The sequence below is a fragment of the Neopelma chrysocephalum genome, unplaced genomic scaffold (genome assembly GCF_003984885.1).
Source record: "Neopelma chrysocephalum unplaced genomic scaffold, ASM398488v2 Primary Assembly neopelma1_22b, whole genome shotgun sequence".
Classification (NCBI taxonomy): domain Eukaryota; kingdom Metazoa; phylum Chordata; class Aves; order Passeriformes; family Pipridae; genus Neopelma; species Neopelma chrysocephalum.
This window is the reverse complement of record NW_020897690.1, coordinates 15,684,744-15,699,726: the sequence shown is the minus strand read 5'-3', so window position 1 is coordinate 15,699,726 and position 14,983 is coordinate 15,684,744. Positions and strand designations below refer to the sequence as shown.

The 14,983-nt window shown below is 37.9% G+C and overlaps 1 protein-coding gene across 5 annotated transcripts in view; it reads right to left on the bottom strand.

Annotated features, from left to right (window-relative positions):
- The window catches only part of DDC (dopa decarboxylase), a 70,066-nt gene that overhangs the window by 43,614 nt on the left and 11,469 nt on the right, over window positions 1–14,983 (bottom strand). For 3 of the 5 annotated variants that reach the window (XM_027680592.1, XM_027680584.1, XM_027680603.1), the window contains 2 exons: window positions 5,613–5,849; window positions 204–317 (listed from right to left, as the gene is read on the bottom strand). In XM_027680592.1, the coding sequence (XP_027536393.1) occupies window positions 204–317; window positions 5,613–5,813 (315 nt within the window). In that variant the 5' untranslated portion in view covers window positions 5,814–5,849. Of the gene's footprint in view, window positions 1–203; window positions 318–5,612; window positions 5,850–11,496; window positions 11,607–14,983 lie in introns of those variants that run through there. The other 2 variants (XM_027680598.1, XM_027680611.1) reach the window with 2 other exon arrangements.

Here is a 14,983-nt window from a genome sequence, read left to right as displayed (position 1 = left end):
GAAATAGCCTTTTATTCCTCGAGTTATTCATGGTGTCTGCGTGAAAACACTTAATTAGTTAAGGAAATTTACCTGCAAAAATAGTCCTGTGACTTCATTGCTATTAATCAATAATTTCATTGTAGAATGTTACTGAAATGCTTAAAATCTTGGCAAGGTGAAGCATCATTACCACATAGCAGTACACACTGGAGTAAACTTACCCAAGAGAAGCCCACACATCCTATTCCACCAGACAACATATCTGCAAGAAGAGCTGGGAAGGAAGAGGCTGCAGGGAAGTAGGCAAAAAAGTACGGACTGTGCCAATGAGTCACCTGGATTAAGGGGGAAAATAGTTACTTTTAGCTAATGCAGGAAGCAGAAACAAATTGTCACAAAATTAGAAGTTTGGAGTTTGAGACAAGCCAACAGTGCTTAACTACCTGGCTGTAACAGAAGATCCCATTTTTTAGAAAAACTTACCTTGTTTTTCCACAATTTTTTATCTACCTTTTATTCAAATTAAATATAAATTGGTTCTCACCTTCACTTCCCAACAGTTCCCAAATCAGAGTTCTCCATTTGTCTGCCTAGAAGACAAGAATTAGGTGGGCTGTGGCAGCCTAAGCTTCTGTGCAGAACGCTGTTCTTGAGCCTCTGCTGTCAGGGACTCCCTGATATTTTGTTCTTCCATCTCTGTCATGAAACTGCCTTAGCAATAGTGTCTTCAGTGCAGCAGAGGTCCACAGAACTCTCTTGCCCACACTCTGATGTTATTTGTTAACATTCGGGCACTTAATGTAATATCTAAGCAATTTTAAGGATCTGTGAGATACTTGATAATGCTCCACAACTCCAGTCTAATAAAATTCAAAATCAGGAAATGTACAGCCACATTGCAATGATCATGGGACATAATGTGATGTGATAATATGATGTGTTTGGCAAAAACAACGTGCACATTCAGGGTAAAAGGCGTATTTTCTACAAAGTGCTTCTAGAGGATTAGATGAACTATAAGTGATAATTCAGCAGAACATGTATAAGATTTTTTTCTTGGGGGTAATCCAGAGGCTGATGAGATTTTGAAGGCTAGCCTTTTCTTACATCATTTTGTTTCCTCTTTTTTAATACTGGAATTCTTCAGTTACAACCAGAGAGGAGAAAAAATACACATTCTCTTTTGCCTGAGTTTAGTGTTTCTTTGCCGTTTTGTTCTGCATTCTCATCACTCAAGAATTTTACCTTTTACACTCCTCTCTCCCAGTCTGTGATAAGGCTTCTGATTCTGAAGCTAACTCAGGAATCACTCTGCTGCACTGTTCTGCATTCTGCAAATATCCCTTTTTTTCCTCTTCTAACCTTCTTCATGCCAACCACCAGCTCTTCCTGAAAGGCCATGCTTCATTCTAAGGGGAAACTGTCTTAACTCTTGCATACACAATGAATCAGGCATCACTTTTCCTGCTGTAGTATACCATATATAAAATTTCAGATGTCCCCATTTCTTTCATATGAAAACATCTCCTGTCTATTACAATTTTTCACTGTATAACTAGGCCTGTACCTGGTATGTTCAAGATTTCATTTTTCTCATCACTAGGTCCAAACCTGTCAAATCAGCTATCCAAAGACAAGCCACTGTTAACATTTCCACCTGTATCTCATATTTGGTCAGGATCTCCTTCTTTGCTGTAACAAAGTTTGGAGCACTTGTGGCAAACACTTTCCTTCACAAATCAGAAAAAATTTGGATGGGACTTGGTTCTTCACAAGAAAACAATACAATATTCAAGAAACAGTGGTCCCTGATAGAACCCACATCACACTTTCACTGATGTCCATAACAAGCCAGGGCTGCCACTGTTCATCTCCCCAGCTCTAATCCTCTGTGATGTGTAAGACTTGTGACATTCATCTTGGGTTAATCAAGTTAAACTGACTGCTTGCTGGGAGCCATTTATTTGATGAAACGCAGCAGATTTCAGTTGCACTACTCACATAAAGCAAAAAAGCTAAAAGCCCTAGGGCAAGTGCAGCTGCGGTTCTTCCTCCTGCCTCCCCTTCCCCCTCCTCTTGAAGCAGCTGTAAAATTCTTTTTTTTCACCATGTTGGAACAGACACAGTAAAATATTGCAAAGATGGCATAATTGATGCTTGTTTTTTCAGCCTGCTGCTGATAAGTAATGATACACAAGTGTCTTGGGTTCACTTTAATTACCACTCTAATGCTTCTCAGATACATGTGATTTCCAGTATTTCTTCTAAGGATGTCTTTCTCTGGCTTGCTTAGTCTAAGAAACAGTCTTCCCTTACCACACACTAAAGATAGGTAATTCAGCTGAAAGTTCATACATTAATAGATCCAATGTGCGGAAAAGTAGCATTTTCAGTACTGATATTTGCAGTTACAACTACACTCATCTTTGGCTCTGAAAAAGGATGAGATATATTTCAAAAGAACAAAGCAAATCTGAGAGAGGAAAGTGACTCCCATTGATATTTTTACAGGCATCCTTTCAATGTTGCCTTCCTGCTGTGGAGATCAGAGTTCACTGGTTGTTCCCTCTGTCCCTGTGTAAATATCAGGAATTTAGCACCATTATTGTCATCATCATTTGATGGACTGCCCTTTGGAAGTCTACATTACATTTCACAATAAGTCTCCATAAAGAAGTTTCACCACTTATGAATGCTTGTTCTCCTATAGGGTAAAGACAGCAATGGATACTGCATAATTGCTTCACACTATTAATTGATCATTGCTCCTCTGAAGGAACACCATTTTCACATTTTCAATCATCCAATCAGCAATCCCAGGCTCTGGAAATGCATGGGAAAAGAGCAAGGAAGACCTTACGTGGAGGAGGGTCGAGTTAGGACACATTTAAATAAACTGGATATACATAAATCCATGAAGCTTAATGGGATTCACTCACAAGTGCTGCAGGAGCTAAAGGGTGTCACTGAGACATCTCTCAAATATCTTTGAAAGGTTACAACAGCTGGGGAATGTTCCAGAAGACTGGAAAAAAAGCAAATGTCACTCCTATCTTCAAGAAGGGCTAGAAGAATGATCTTTGAAACTACAGGCCTCACCTCAATCTCAGGGTAGATGAAAGAACCTTTAAGCTATTTCCAAACATGGGACAAGAAGGTTATTTGGTCTAGGCAGCAAAGCTTTGTGAATGGGAAAGACTAGTACTGTTTAACATCTTCATTAAAGACCAGGACGATGTGATAGAATGCACCCTCAGCAGTGTTGCAGATGACATAAAACTGGGAGGAGTGTTTGATATACGGTATGGTCATGCTGCAATTCAAAGGGACACTAACAGGCTGCAGAAATGGGCCAACAGGAATCCCACAAAGTTCAACAGAGGAATGCAAAATCCCATACTGGGGAGGAATAACCCCCTGCACCAGTACATGCGAGGGATCGACTGGCTGGCAAGCAACTCCGAAGAAATGGGCCGGGGGGTGCTGGTGGACAAGCTAAACATAAGCCAGCAATGTGCCTTGCAGCAAACAATGCCAGCAGCATTGTTGGGCCACATTAGGAAAATTGTTGTCAGCAGGTTAAAAGAGGTAATCCTTTTCTTTGCAGCACTAGTGAGGCCACACCTGGAATGCTGTGTCCAGTTCTGGGTTCTCCAGGACAAGAAAGAAAGACGTGGTCATACTGGAGTGACTCCAGTGAAAGGCCATGGAGACGACTAATTGCAGCTGGGATTGTTCAGCTTGCAGGAAGCTCAGGGGGTATCTTGGTAATGTGTTAACCTTCTTTACACACCTCATGGGAGGGTGCAAAGAAGGTGAAGCCAGATTCTTCTCAGCAGTATCCAGTGACAAGACAACAAGAAATGTGTACAAACGGAAATACAGAAAATTCTACTTAAACATAAGCAAAAGCTTTTTTACTGTGAGACAGTTCCAACCTTGGAACAGGACAACAGATTGCAAAGAGTTCATCCTTGGAGATATTCCACGACCAATTGGACATAGTCCTAAACAACTTGCTCTAACTCACTCAGCCTTGAGCAGTGGGGGTGGACTAAATGATCTCCAGAGGTACCATCCAATCACTACTATACTATGACCTCATGATTCTGTGCTCATGTGAGTCTTCGGAATTTAGCACAAACAACACAGGCAGAATCAGAGTTACTATAAGAACTGGGATTTTTGTACTTGTGCTCTTTGTGTCACTAACACTAACGTTTCACAGCAGTGGAAAGATTTTGGTTAGAACATTTCTTCAGAATGTATCATTTTGTAAAAGGAAACTTCTTTGCAGGGCATGTAAATATCAAGAAAAAATCAATTTAGTTAAGAGGGAACATGACATATTGATGACATAATTGGAATTCAATGTCTCACTTTCTATTCTCAAATGATTCATCTCTTATTTTTTTAATCTGGCATTATTTTATTGAATGTTCTTAAGTGTTCAAAGCAAAGTGTTTTCTATTCTAATTCACAATCATTACCATTTTCCTCCAATGAAAAAGAAAAGACAATCATATCTATAAGCAGCAATTAAAGTATTTGTATGTGTTGGACATAATTCTCTTATCTAATCTGCACTGATTTAACTCTGTTGGATTTAAGACTTCATCCACAAATCTTGGAAAAGAGTGGAGAGATTTCAATTGATTTCAGTGAAGCTTTTGCCTGCTAAAGGACAGCAGGGCTGGCTCCAAGGGAAACAAGATAAAGTCATCTTGAATATCAAATATTTACACTGGTCAATGAAAAAGAATTGGTATTATAGTACGCTGACTAACCACATTTGGAGATTGCGATGTCCACTCACATCACAGTCGTATCACCTAGCTACATCTAGAGAAGTAACCCGAGGTAGTTATTGCAGAGATCCAAAGGAGAGATTCCTCATTAACATTTACTTATAATTCAGTCCTCTTCAAGCTACTTAGAGATCTTAGGAGACAAGCATATATTTAAAATAAAAAAGGTACACCATGAGTGGAAAAACAAGAAAGATTCAGAACTGGACAAATGCCAGATGCTTTGTTCTGCATTGTTGTCCAATACCGATCTATCCAAGGACTAATATTTAGGTAGTGGCCATCTGCCTTTAGGTACTAGAAGAAGCTGACATTTAGAGCACAAAGAGCACAAGTCAACAGAACAAGTATTGGAGAATCCTTTCTGGTCAACTCTGTAATAGAAAGAAGTCTCCTAAGAGAATTTTAACATTTAAAGATCAGCTTGAAAGAACACTTTAGGCACAGCAGACTAATAAAAATACCATTTTGTAAAATATTTACTGTGCTATGAGGGTAGCAAAAATATCACATGAAATTGAAAGTTATAAAGCTTTGCCTTAACCAATTCAAGGGAGGAAAGGGGATTATTTCCAAAAGTAAGCCTTGCTTGAAGCAAAAGAATTATTCGATTATTTCTAGGAAGAACAGAAAACATTAGTTGTGTAAAGTGTGAGATCCTATTTAACATGTAAAGCAGACTCTTGCCTTCTAAAAGTTTAATAGTGTGGGTACTTATGTTGGTAAGGTCTAGCTGCACAGCCTTCAATCCATGCTTTCTTTAAAGTCTTTCAAAACCTAAATGCAGTATTGAACATTACACTACAGATCCATTTTTCTTACCCCTGGCATAATGATCTTCTCAATGTCTTTAAAGATATCCTCAAAGCTCTCAGGCTCCTGGGGCGCACAGTCTGCGATGAGGGGCCTTAGGTATCCTGGTTCCACATCTGGGAAGACCTGTCTTTTATCTATCTTCTCCAGGTAATCTGCAACGTAGTCCACCATCTCCTTCCCTCTCTTGCGGAATTCTGCAGCATCCATGGGTATCAGAGTTTAGGGCTTATTATCAGAAAAACACTTCAAAAAAAAGGGAAAAAAAAGTCATTTTTGAAAGAAAATTTTACTAGCTTTAAACATGTTATTCATATGATTTATAGGATGACTCATATGGTCATGATGTAGATTACCTTAATACAGATAGACAGTATCTTTAGCACAGAAGAACAGTAGAAGCACATTGATGAAGTCTCAGAAATTACAGATTTAATCCCTACGGCTGCTGGTTGGCACAAGGATGTGGCACTGTTAAGTGGCACATAATCTACTCCCTCCTGCCTTATAAAGAAGAGGTCTAAGAAAATAGCATGCTGTGTGTCTCTATTATAATCTGTAATAACAAGCTATAATAATCACAGTTATCACAGTGATCCACTGTGCCACCCTGTCATTTTATCTGCTTCTTGACTCCTGTCTTGCCTCAAGATTTAACTCCTTTACTCTTTCACTATAAATGCGTATGCTGTTACCTACTAAACCGTATCTCTTAATGAGGTTTTAAATAGAATTCACTTCAAGTTGATCTGTACTGCGTTTTGCAGAAGGATGTGAGGAAGCTCTCTCTGGGGCTGTCCATATTTCCAAGATGTTGGGCTGGAGCTCCAGATGTGCTTTGAGATAGGCAGAGACTGTGTGAGCACACCCAAGCTGAGATGAGCTGGAGTTTGCCTGCGAAGTGCTTTGCAAACATAAATTCACAATATTAGGGGTACCTGCTCCTGCCACCCTGGCCCACCCAAATTTTTTACTCTATGTGTCTGTGCATTGAGTGCTTGGTGAAGATTGAGACCACAGTGCCTAAACAGTGCCCAGAGTCTTTGTACGCTCAGGTTGAATGGTACTGTTCCTTGGGAGCTAGTGAGAAAACTAGCAAGTGAAACAAGGACACTCACTGCTGGTGTCAAGAATTACTATGCTTAGTTCACATACATGCAGTTCTTCACTTTGTAAAGAAATAATTACTCTAAGCACAATGTGAATATTCGGTAATTAAGACACAACTTTTCAGATAGCAAGTATTCGTGCTAAGGATTTATAACTGAGGACATCACTTCAAGAAAAGAGACCCCTCTGGACTTTATTATATTTGAACCAGTACTGTAACATCACAAAAGAAAGACATCATTGATAAACACTGTCCTAGAGACATCTCGGCTGCTACAAATTGAGGATCTGGGATTTGTGTGGAGCAGCTGCTGCTGCCGCTATTTAAGAAGGCTAGTGCTGCTGTAGGTCACGAACCACTTGGGAAACCAAGGATCTGCACAGTAGGGACATCAAGACTCCCCAGAGAATAGCTGTTCTTGTTGCTATTTTACTAGAGTTATATTACTCTCCTTAACCATTATGAAAGTTATTATTTGGCTCTGCCTATGACTTTCTGAAAAGGGTATTAGGACCTTTCTCAGACCTTGCTACTAAGTTGCTGCAAACACATTGCCAGTAGTCATTATGGTCCTCAGAGGATTCCGGTGGGCAGCTTTATGTGTCATCTCCCTTTTGAAAGACTGTTTAAGGGAGCAGTTTTGCTTCTACTCCTTAAAATTAGGATGATTCTATTTCTTCAATACCTCCCTAATCTTATGTGCCTTTTCATTTTATGCATCTTTGTTCACAGTTCAGCATGAACTGCAGCAATCAATGTGCATCTCTGTGGTAGCAACCTAATTACACCCCAAGGCTCACTTCTTTGGTTTAGATATTTTTGCCAGAAGAAATCTAAATATTGTACTGTTGCACTTCTTTTTTAATATATCTCTAACTTAACCCTTAACTTATGCTGGTTTTATTTCTTTTATGCTACTTCATTAACGAGTTCATTGCTATAACATGCTCTAAAGAACTTGCACAAGGTAATCTTATTTTTTTCTCTGGTTTCAGAGATGAAAGCTGACAAAACAAGAATTTAACACACGATGACAAATTAGTAGGAGATGCCTGAGATTGAACTGACTCAGAACTTGAGGATTGGTGTTTCCAGCACTACTGCTACTCACCACGGTGTTATAGTCATTCCTACAGACTTTTACACATGGATCAGTTCATCTGAGTATCTCATTCCATATCTGTGGATCCAGTGAACCACAAGTACAATGTCAAGACAGGTAAGAGTATGTAAGAGTATCACTACAGTACTCTCTTTACTTCATAGTAATCAAACATAGGGCATCATTTAACATAGAAACCTCTGGATTGTTTGGGCTTTTCCCAAAATATAAATCAAAAGGCATAAATTAAATTACATAGTGTGTAAGCTCAAAACAGCTCACAAACACATAGACAAAAATAAATTTACTTTATCATATTATCACAACAAAGATGGTATGCTATATAGCTTGTGATCATTTTTCCTCTACCTAGATTTTTTTGTCTGAAATTGATTTCTATTACAAATAATATTTACATCATCTTGTTGCTATACAGTGTGCTGATATAATTTATTGTCGTTTTTATTATTAGAAGTTTGGACAAAGTTCTTTTCAGATATCATGATAAGCCAATAAAATTTATATCTAAACATCAGATACACATTCTGTGGTTTCATCCTATCAATGAAACTGACACTGAACTGGAATTTAAATTTGTCAGTCCAATTTGACAAAATACACATTTTAGATAATCACTGAGATCTTGTTTCTTATTTGCTCATTATACTTCTTCCTAAGAACTGGAGGTCCACTGGCTCATCCTTGCATTGTTTTGGCTGCACTGCTTCTATCATAAATCATTGTTGCAATAACATTCTTAAAATTCAGGATAAGTAATTAAATTACAGGGTAAACTCACTGTTTTTAACTGAACCAGGAACCTTAGAATAAAGAATGGGAGCCTTCCATCCCAAATATGCTACAGTGGTTGCAATGCTATAAATTGTTATAAACTAGTATTAACTTAACATCAAATATACTTAGAATTCAGTTTGATCCAATGAAATATATCAATCTGCTTCAGTCTGAAGCAGAGTATTCCATTCTGATTTCCCCCAAAGGCAATACTGAGAAATTAAAAATCTAGTTCTTTTGTATCCATGAATCTTCTTTCTTAAAAGTCCTTGCCTGAAAATTCCTTACCTACTGTAATACACATATCTCATGGGGAAACTGTGAAGGCATACTCCTTGCAGGAACACAGTGGTTACCCTTTTCACCTCCTATTTTACATTTCTTCTCTGTGAGTGACAAGACCCACTTACACTCTCATCCCTATTTTTATTCTCTTCCTGAACTGTTCACTACAGATCTCACTTCATCTGCTTGAAATTACTACTTGCTATGGAAGCCACATCCAGCAGACAGTTGTAATGCTTACCAGTTAATCTCTCAAAAGACAAATTACTTCACCTCTCTACCAGTAGCGAATATTTCCACCTCCTGCATGCATATTCAGCACTCGTACAATGCAACAACACAATGCATAGAGACCTTCCCTCTATGCCACTATATTTAAAAAATACAGAATGTAATTTTCTAAGAAGCAAAATACCTCAGACAACTCAGCCCTTAGGGTTGAAAGTGAAAACACTGAGAGAATCTGTATTTTCTGAAGGGATGAGTGTTACAGTCTGCATGCACTCAAAATATCCACTTAAGTCAAAAGAACTTAAACTGCAAAATAATGAAGGCCAAGTTTCTAAAACTAAATGGAAATTTCAGGGAAACTAAGCTTCTCTCTAAAGTATTTAATAGTGGTCTATCTTCTTGAATGCCCCTAAAGAGTGAGGAGGGCTCCACGCTTTCAGAGATCTCATACCTTCCAGGATGAATTTCAGCTTATTCAGGATCTGCCAGCTGAACCCCAAGCGAGGACAGCACAGCTTCTCAGGAAGCACCCTGCCTAATTATCAACCTCTACCACATTGTAAACAGTCTGTATGCAAAGTCATTGGCAGTCTCACTCTGATTGATAAAATACAACTTTACCAAGCATATATTATGTCTGAGAATTTTTGTTCCCAGCAGGAATCAATGGCTATTGTCACCACCACATACTTCGGATCAAATCCTATTTTACTGGAGAAGATTGAGTTCTGTTCTAAACTGCAGGTAAAAACAAGAACAATCATGTTAACCTTAAATTATATCAATGTATCTTTTTTAGTATTATTTATTCACATGTAAACACTTAGGTCTTTGATTTTGCTGCAATTTGTCAGAGGACAAGTACACTACACAACCTAAAGTTGACATATCCTTTGCTGCTTTATTTCAACTACTCCTTCTACCTCTGTGAACTGAAATTAGAAAGAACATGGCCATACCTTTTTTTAGTGGAGTTACCAAAAATTGTTGTTAGACTTTAGATTGCATATGTTCATTTGCAAACAGTTTTCTACTTTATTTGAAACTGAACCATGCAAATGAGCAGTTTACACACAATTAATTACTAAATACATTTATAGTTACAATATTATGTCGATAAATTCAGCATTTTCAATATTTCTGTTAAAAGGTCTATAATTTTAGAATCTGTTTGTTTGGGGGGAGTTGTATTTACTAAATATAAATGTAAAAGATATCTAAATGCTACCAGGAAATTTGTTATGAGGAAGAAAAAGAAAAAAAAAGATGAAAAAGGAGAAGAAAAGAGGGAAAAGAGGAAAAGGAGAACAAATGAAGAGAGAGGTATATTTGATTCATTACAATTTTATGTGTGCCTGTTCTTCAGTTCATCAAAGTAAAATAAACAACAGCTAACATAATAAAATCTTTTAGCAGGTCCTATTATTAAATACAGACAGGAAGAACACATAGACACATTAATAGCACCTAAAACTGATAGCTGTATTTGCTCAAAAAAAGTAATAACTCTGTATCTTTCCAATAAATGAGAAAAGTGCATTTTCTATTCTGCCAACTGATTGTTGCAGAACAAAATGTAATTTAAAGGCTCGTGGTGCTACAGTGACACCACTGAAGCTATTAGAACTTCCTGGTACTGAACTTAACTGAAGGTTTTTGCTACTGCTAAGCTAAACTTTCACCGTTGGCAATGGGATATTGCCTGAAAAAGGACTGCAGGATGAATTTTATTTCAGCATGAGTAAAAAGGAACTGGATTTACTCTGTACTTCTACCTTTGCAAAAGCCAAGAATTAGGAATATCTCTTAAGAGTCCTCACATTTTATTTTAAAAATTACATTTTCCAGTTAGAAGTTGCTGACTGTATTCATTGCTGTCACTGGCACAGAGTCTGCAACTTCGTAATTTTCCCTTCTGAGGTCTTACTATAGTGACGGGAAAGGGTTATTTCTAAAGAAAACCTCATCCTAAAAAGTTATGTGTTTAATTTATCTTGAAATTTTATTATTCAAAATATTTGGCATAGAATTTCTCAAGGTACTTGGTTATTGCAAGCACTCCTGTATTTGGAAAGACAAGATACAAACTTTTTGGATACATGGGATTCTGCATAAATGTATATAAGCAGTTATAGCTGACATACAGCAGATGTAAAAATAAGCAAAATCAAAATGAGAGGTACACAACACATTGTGCAAACTTAGATTAAAAATAAATGCTTTTCTTTTTATTATTATCCCTAAAATAACACAAGCTGGCTGTTTATTAGCTGAGCTCCCACTCTCAGTAACCAATTGTTGCATTAATCCAAATGTACCTACTTGAATTTAATAACCACAAAGCCTTAAGGACAAAGAATGTTACTTACAGAGAGTTGATTTTTCCTTCTCCTCTGTCTTTCTCTGCTCCTCTGTGACAGCTATAAAGCAGAGTGGATGCAGTTGCCTGCATATATAGGCAGAATATCCATGTCCCTTCAGCCTATCAGAGCCAAGGGCTTTCCATTGAACATGCAGCAGCAGCATCTCTCCCTCCTCCCACACCTCCTCCAAAATATACTTAGCAAAAAAAACCACCTGAAAGGCAGACAGATCTGATCGAGAAGCGGCCACTGCCCGCTTAACTATGGAGTGGTGTGTGCTTTCTTCCAGGGACTCCATTAACAAATCTGAGTTCATTAACAGTGAGTGATCACATGCGCCCGCTCTGTGTTACACACTCCAGGACGTTTCTGCTGAAGCTGCTGCTGTAAGAGCACATGCATTGATCCACTTCGTGAAACATTATTTCCAGGAAACAAACACAGACATGACTGAAATACCACTCAGGTGACTGCTAATTCTGAACAGGTATATATGTGGGATTAACATCCCTGGATATGCTTTATCCAACTTCTTTCAGTTTCTCTCTTTCATCATATGTATACTTAAAAGCAATACTAAGTGTTCAAGAGTTGTTTTCCTATTCTAGAAGTTTTATGTGGAGTTCTCTTTCCTAGATGAATCCAGGTAATTTCCTGTCATTTTTATGCGGTTCAAGTTAATTAAAAAAAAGAATACTATCAGCATTTCATAGTCCTGATCAGCTTATTGCCAGGTAGCGTCACAGATTTGGGACAGTCACTGCTCCTACACCAGTCTCCAGTACACTGCAGTATTACAGCCAACCTTTTTGTGAAGGAGGAAGAATCCCTTGCTGTCATATATCTTAAAACTGTTGCAGCTGTATTTGCTCTTCTAATGTTATAAGACCAAATACAACTCCGCTACAATTCTGGAAGAGTCTATCCAAAATAAAAACAGGACCTAAACTCCACACGTCAACTTGCTAGTTCCACTGCGCTTGTTGTGCTAGATATTATTCTGCGATGTGACTTGCATTCTCAGTGCCCAGGTTGGCTGCTGTAATGATTTGTCTATGATCTTGAAATGCATCAAGAAATCTCAGAGTCAGTTGCTAGGGACTGTGTTGTTTCTTTTTTTTCCCACAGCAAATCAACTCCTGAGTGTTCAGAGTTACAGTCTCGACATATTGGGAACCCATAAGAAAACAAGTGTTTTGGATATTTCTCCTATTTTTCCTTTATCCCTGAATTTGACTGAAAAAGGCTGAAAACTCAAAATTTGTTGTAAGGGTATAAGAGATGCAGAAACTGAAGATGTCTCTGGTAAACTTAAAGATAATTGAAATCTCACTTCAATGTTTCACCTAAATGGCTTGCACAAGGCAAATAACTTTCAAAGGAAATTTAAAATGGAAACTAAAATTAAGATTGGAGTACTAAAATGGTGGTTTCATCAGTGCTGAAATACCACCTGATATGTTTTTATTTTTCTGCTGTACCTGTAAAGCTTCCTGTGAACAGACAATAACCACATTTTCTTTTTTTTTTTTAATTCCTCAGGAAGAAAAAGGAAATAAAGTGTCAGATGTACAACAGGCAAGCTGGAAAAGGGAAATTAAATGCACTTCTAAAAAGCATGTTCCATGTCTCTCTACAATTCTAGTAATTCTTCTGACTCCTACTACTTTCATAATTCTCATCATCAACTATTGGCAATACACAAATTTCATCTTAACAGAATCTTTCTGTAGTGGACAAAAGCAAGATCACTAAGTTTTCTATCACAGGTGCTGGCTAAGTCAGACCTGATGTGGCCCTCTGAATTTGCTCCAGATCCTTCAGTCTGCTGAAGGGCTTCAGGCTCTTTCACAGAGCATAACTTCTTTTACTGCTGAAACACAGTGAATAGAGATCTCCCCTTTACTGCCAAACTGTTCCAAAATTCAAGATAGAAGTGTGTGAGAAATAACAGATGATACCAAAAGGTTTAAAGGCCAGGGCTTGTTGGTAAGCAACCAACAGACTGCATTATTCACACCTAACAAGAGACAAGCTTCAATATGTTTTTTGCACATGGAGGTATGTCACCCTGATGATGATATATAATGGTACTGTGCCCATGAAGTAATGGTATCAATTTCTCACCATTGCTGAACCCTTTGGTTTGCAAACAGGGTGGGAGAGATAATGTGTTTGAACAGGAGGCTTCAGCACAGCACCAGAAAAGGATGCAGACTGTGTTATCAGCGACTTTGCAGTCCCATTGTCAGTCCAAGTGCAAAGACATGGAACAAAGCAGAGGAAGTTGTACCCACTTTCTAATAGTTTTTACCTCTTCCACCATTGTACAATGAAGGTTACAAATGAAAAGGCAGTTTTCCCAGGCTTTCAGTCAAGTCACAATCAGATGATTTTACACTCAACTTTATTTTTCCCTCATCTGAATAGCCTGACACTTATCATATGCTAGCCTCCTGGTGTGGCTCTAGTTACTAAATTTGATCAAGGTGTGTTTGTGCTGTAATTCACTGAGCCTAACATTATTTGAACAATACTGTTCTACACTATAACATGAAGGGCTTTTAATTGACTCAGATATCATCGGTACTTTAGATATTGAGAAAATAATTTGAAACAATTCATTAGAAATTGTACTAGCACAATGTTTGTGTCCGTTTTCCACATTTGGCATAAAAGGAACAGTCACTGTTGCCTAAGCATAGGAAAAAACACTGGTTTGTTACTTAATATTTGGTTTTATCTGTAGAGCAGGGACACTATTTGGAGGCTGAAGGCCTTTTTTTCCTGTTTTCCTTGCTATTGCTCCTTCAAAGAGAGAACAGCAGTAGAGCCCCATCTTTGTCTTTTTTTCACTCCCCCAATATTTTCTTCTATGAATGTAAAAATACCAGTAATGAAAAAGAAAGTTATCTACAAAAAGGTAAAAGAAAGAAAAAAAAACACCTTGAAAATCACTCAGATGTACTGGAATGAAAAGTCCTTATATGTTCCATAAACAAGGTCCAAATCTGCATAAGCCATAAGGATGGGACAAGACAGAAGAGAATGTTTTAACCAAAATATGCAACTAATAATTTTCTAAATAAAACAAAGGGTGCATTTCCTTTGGAAGAAATTAAGAATTAAATAAAGCCTTCAGACACAAATAGATAGATTACTTGCAACATATGAGGATAAAAGCTAAGCCTCCTGCAGAACATAAGTAGATTTTGCAACAGATTAGCCAGGAGATGAATCTCAGACAGTGCTGACAAACTGGGAAAGTAACTATCTCTCTTTCATGAATATTTTATGTGTGACTTGTTTTCCCTGTTCAGTTCCTATTGCTGTCTGTGTGAACATGTGAAGGTAAACCAAAGAAGGATAAAAAGGAACTGCTAATGAAGTGAACATGGGCACAGACTGAAACACACAGCTTCGGAAGAGTTACTGTACCACTTGCTGGTTCGAGACAGCCTGAGCACATTACTCTTATGGAAGCAAGCCTACC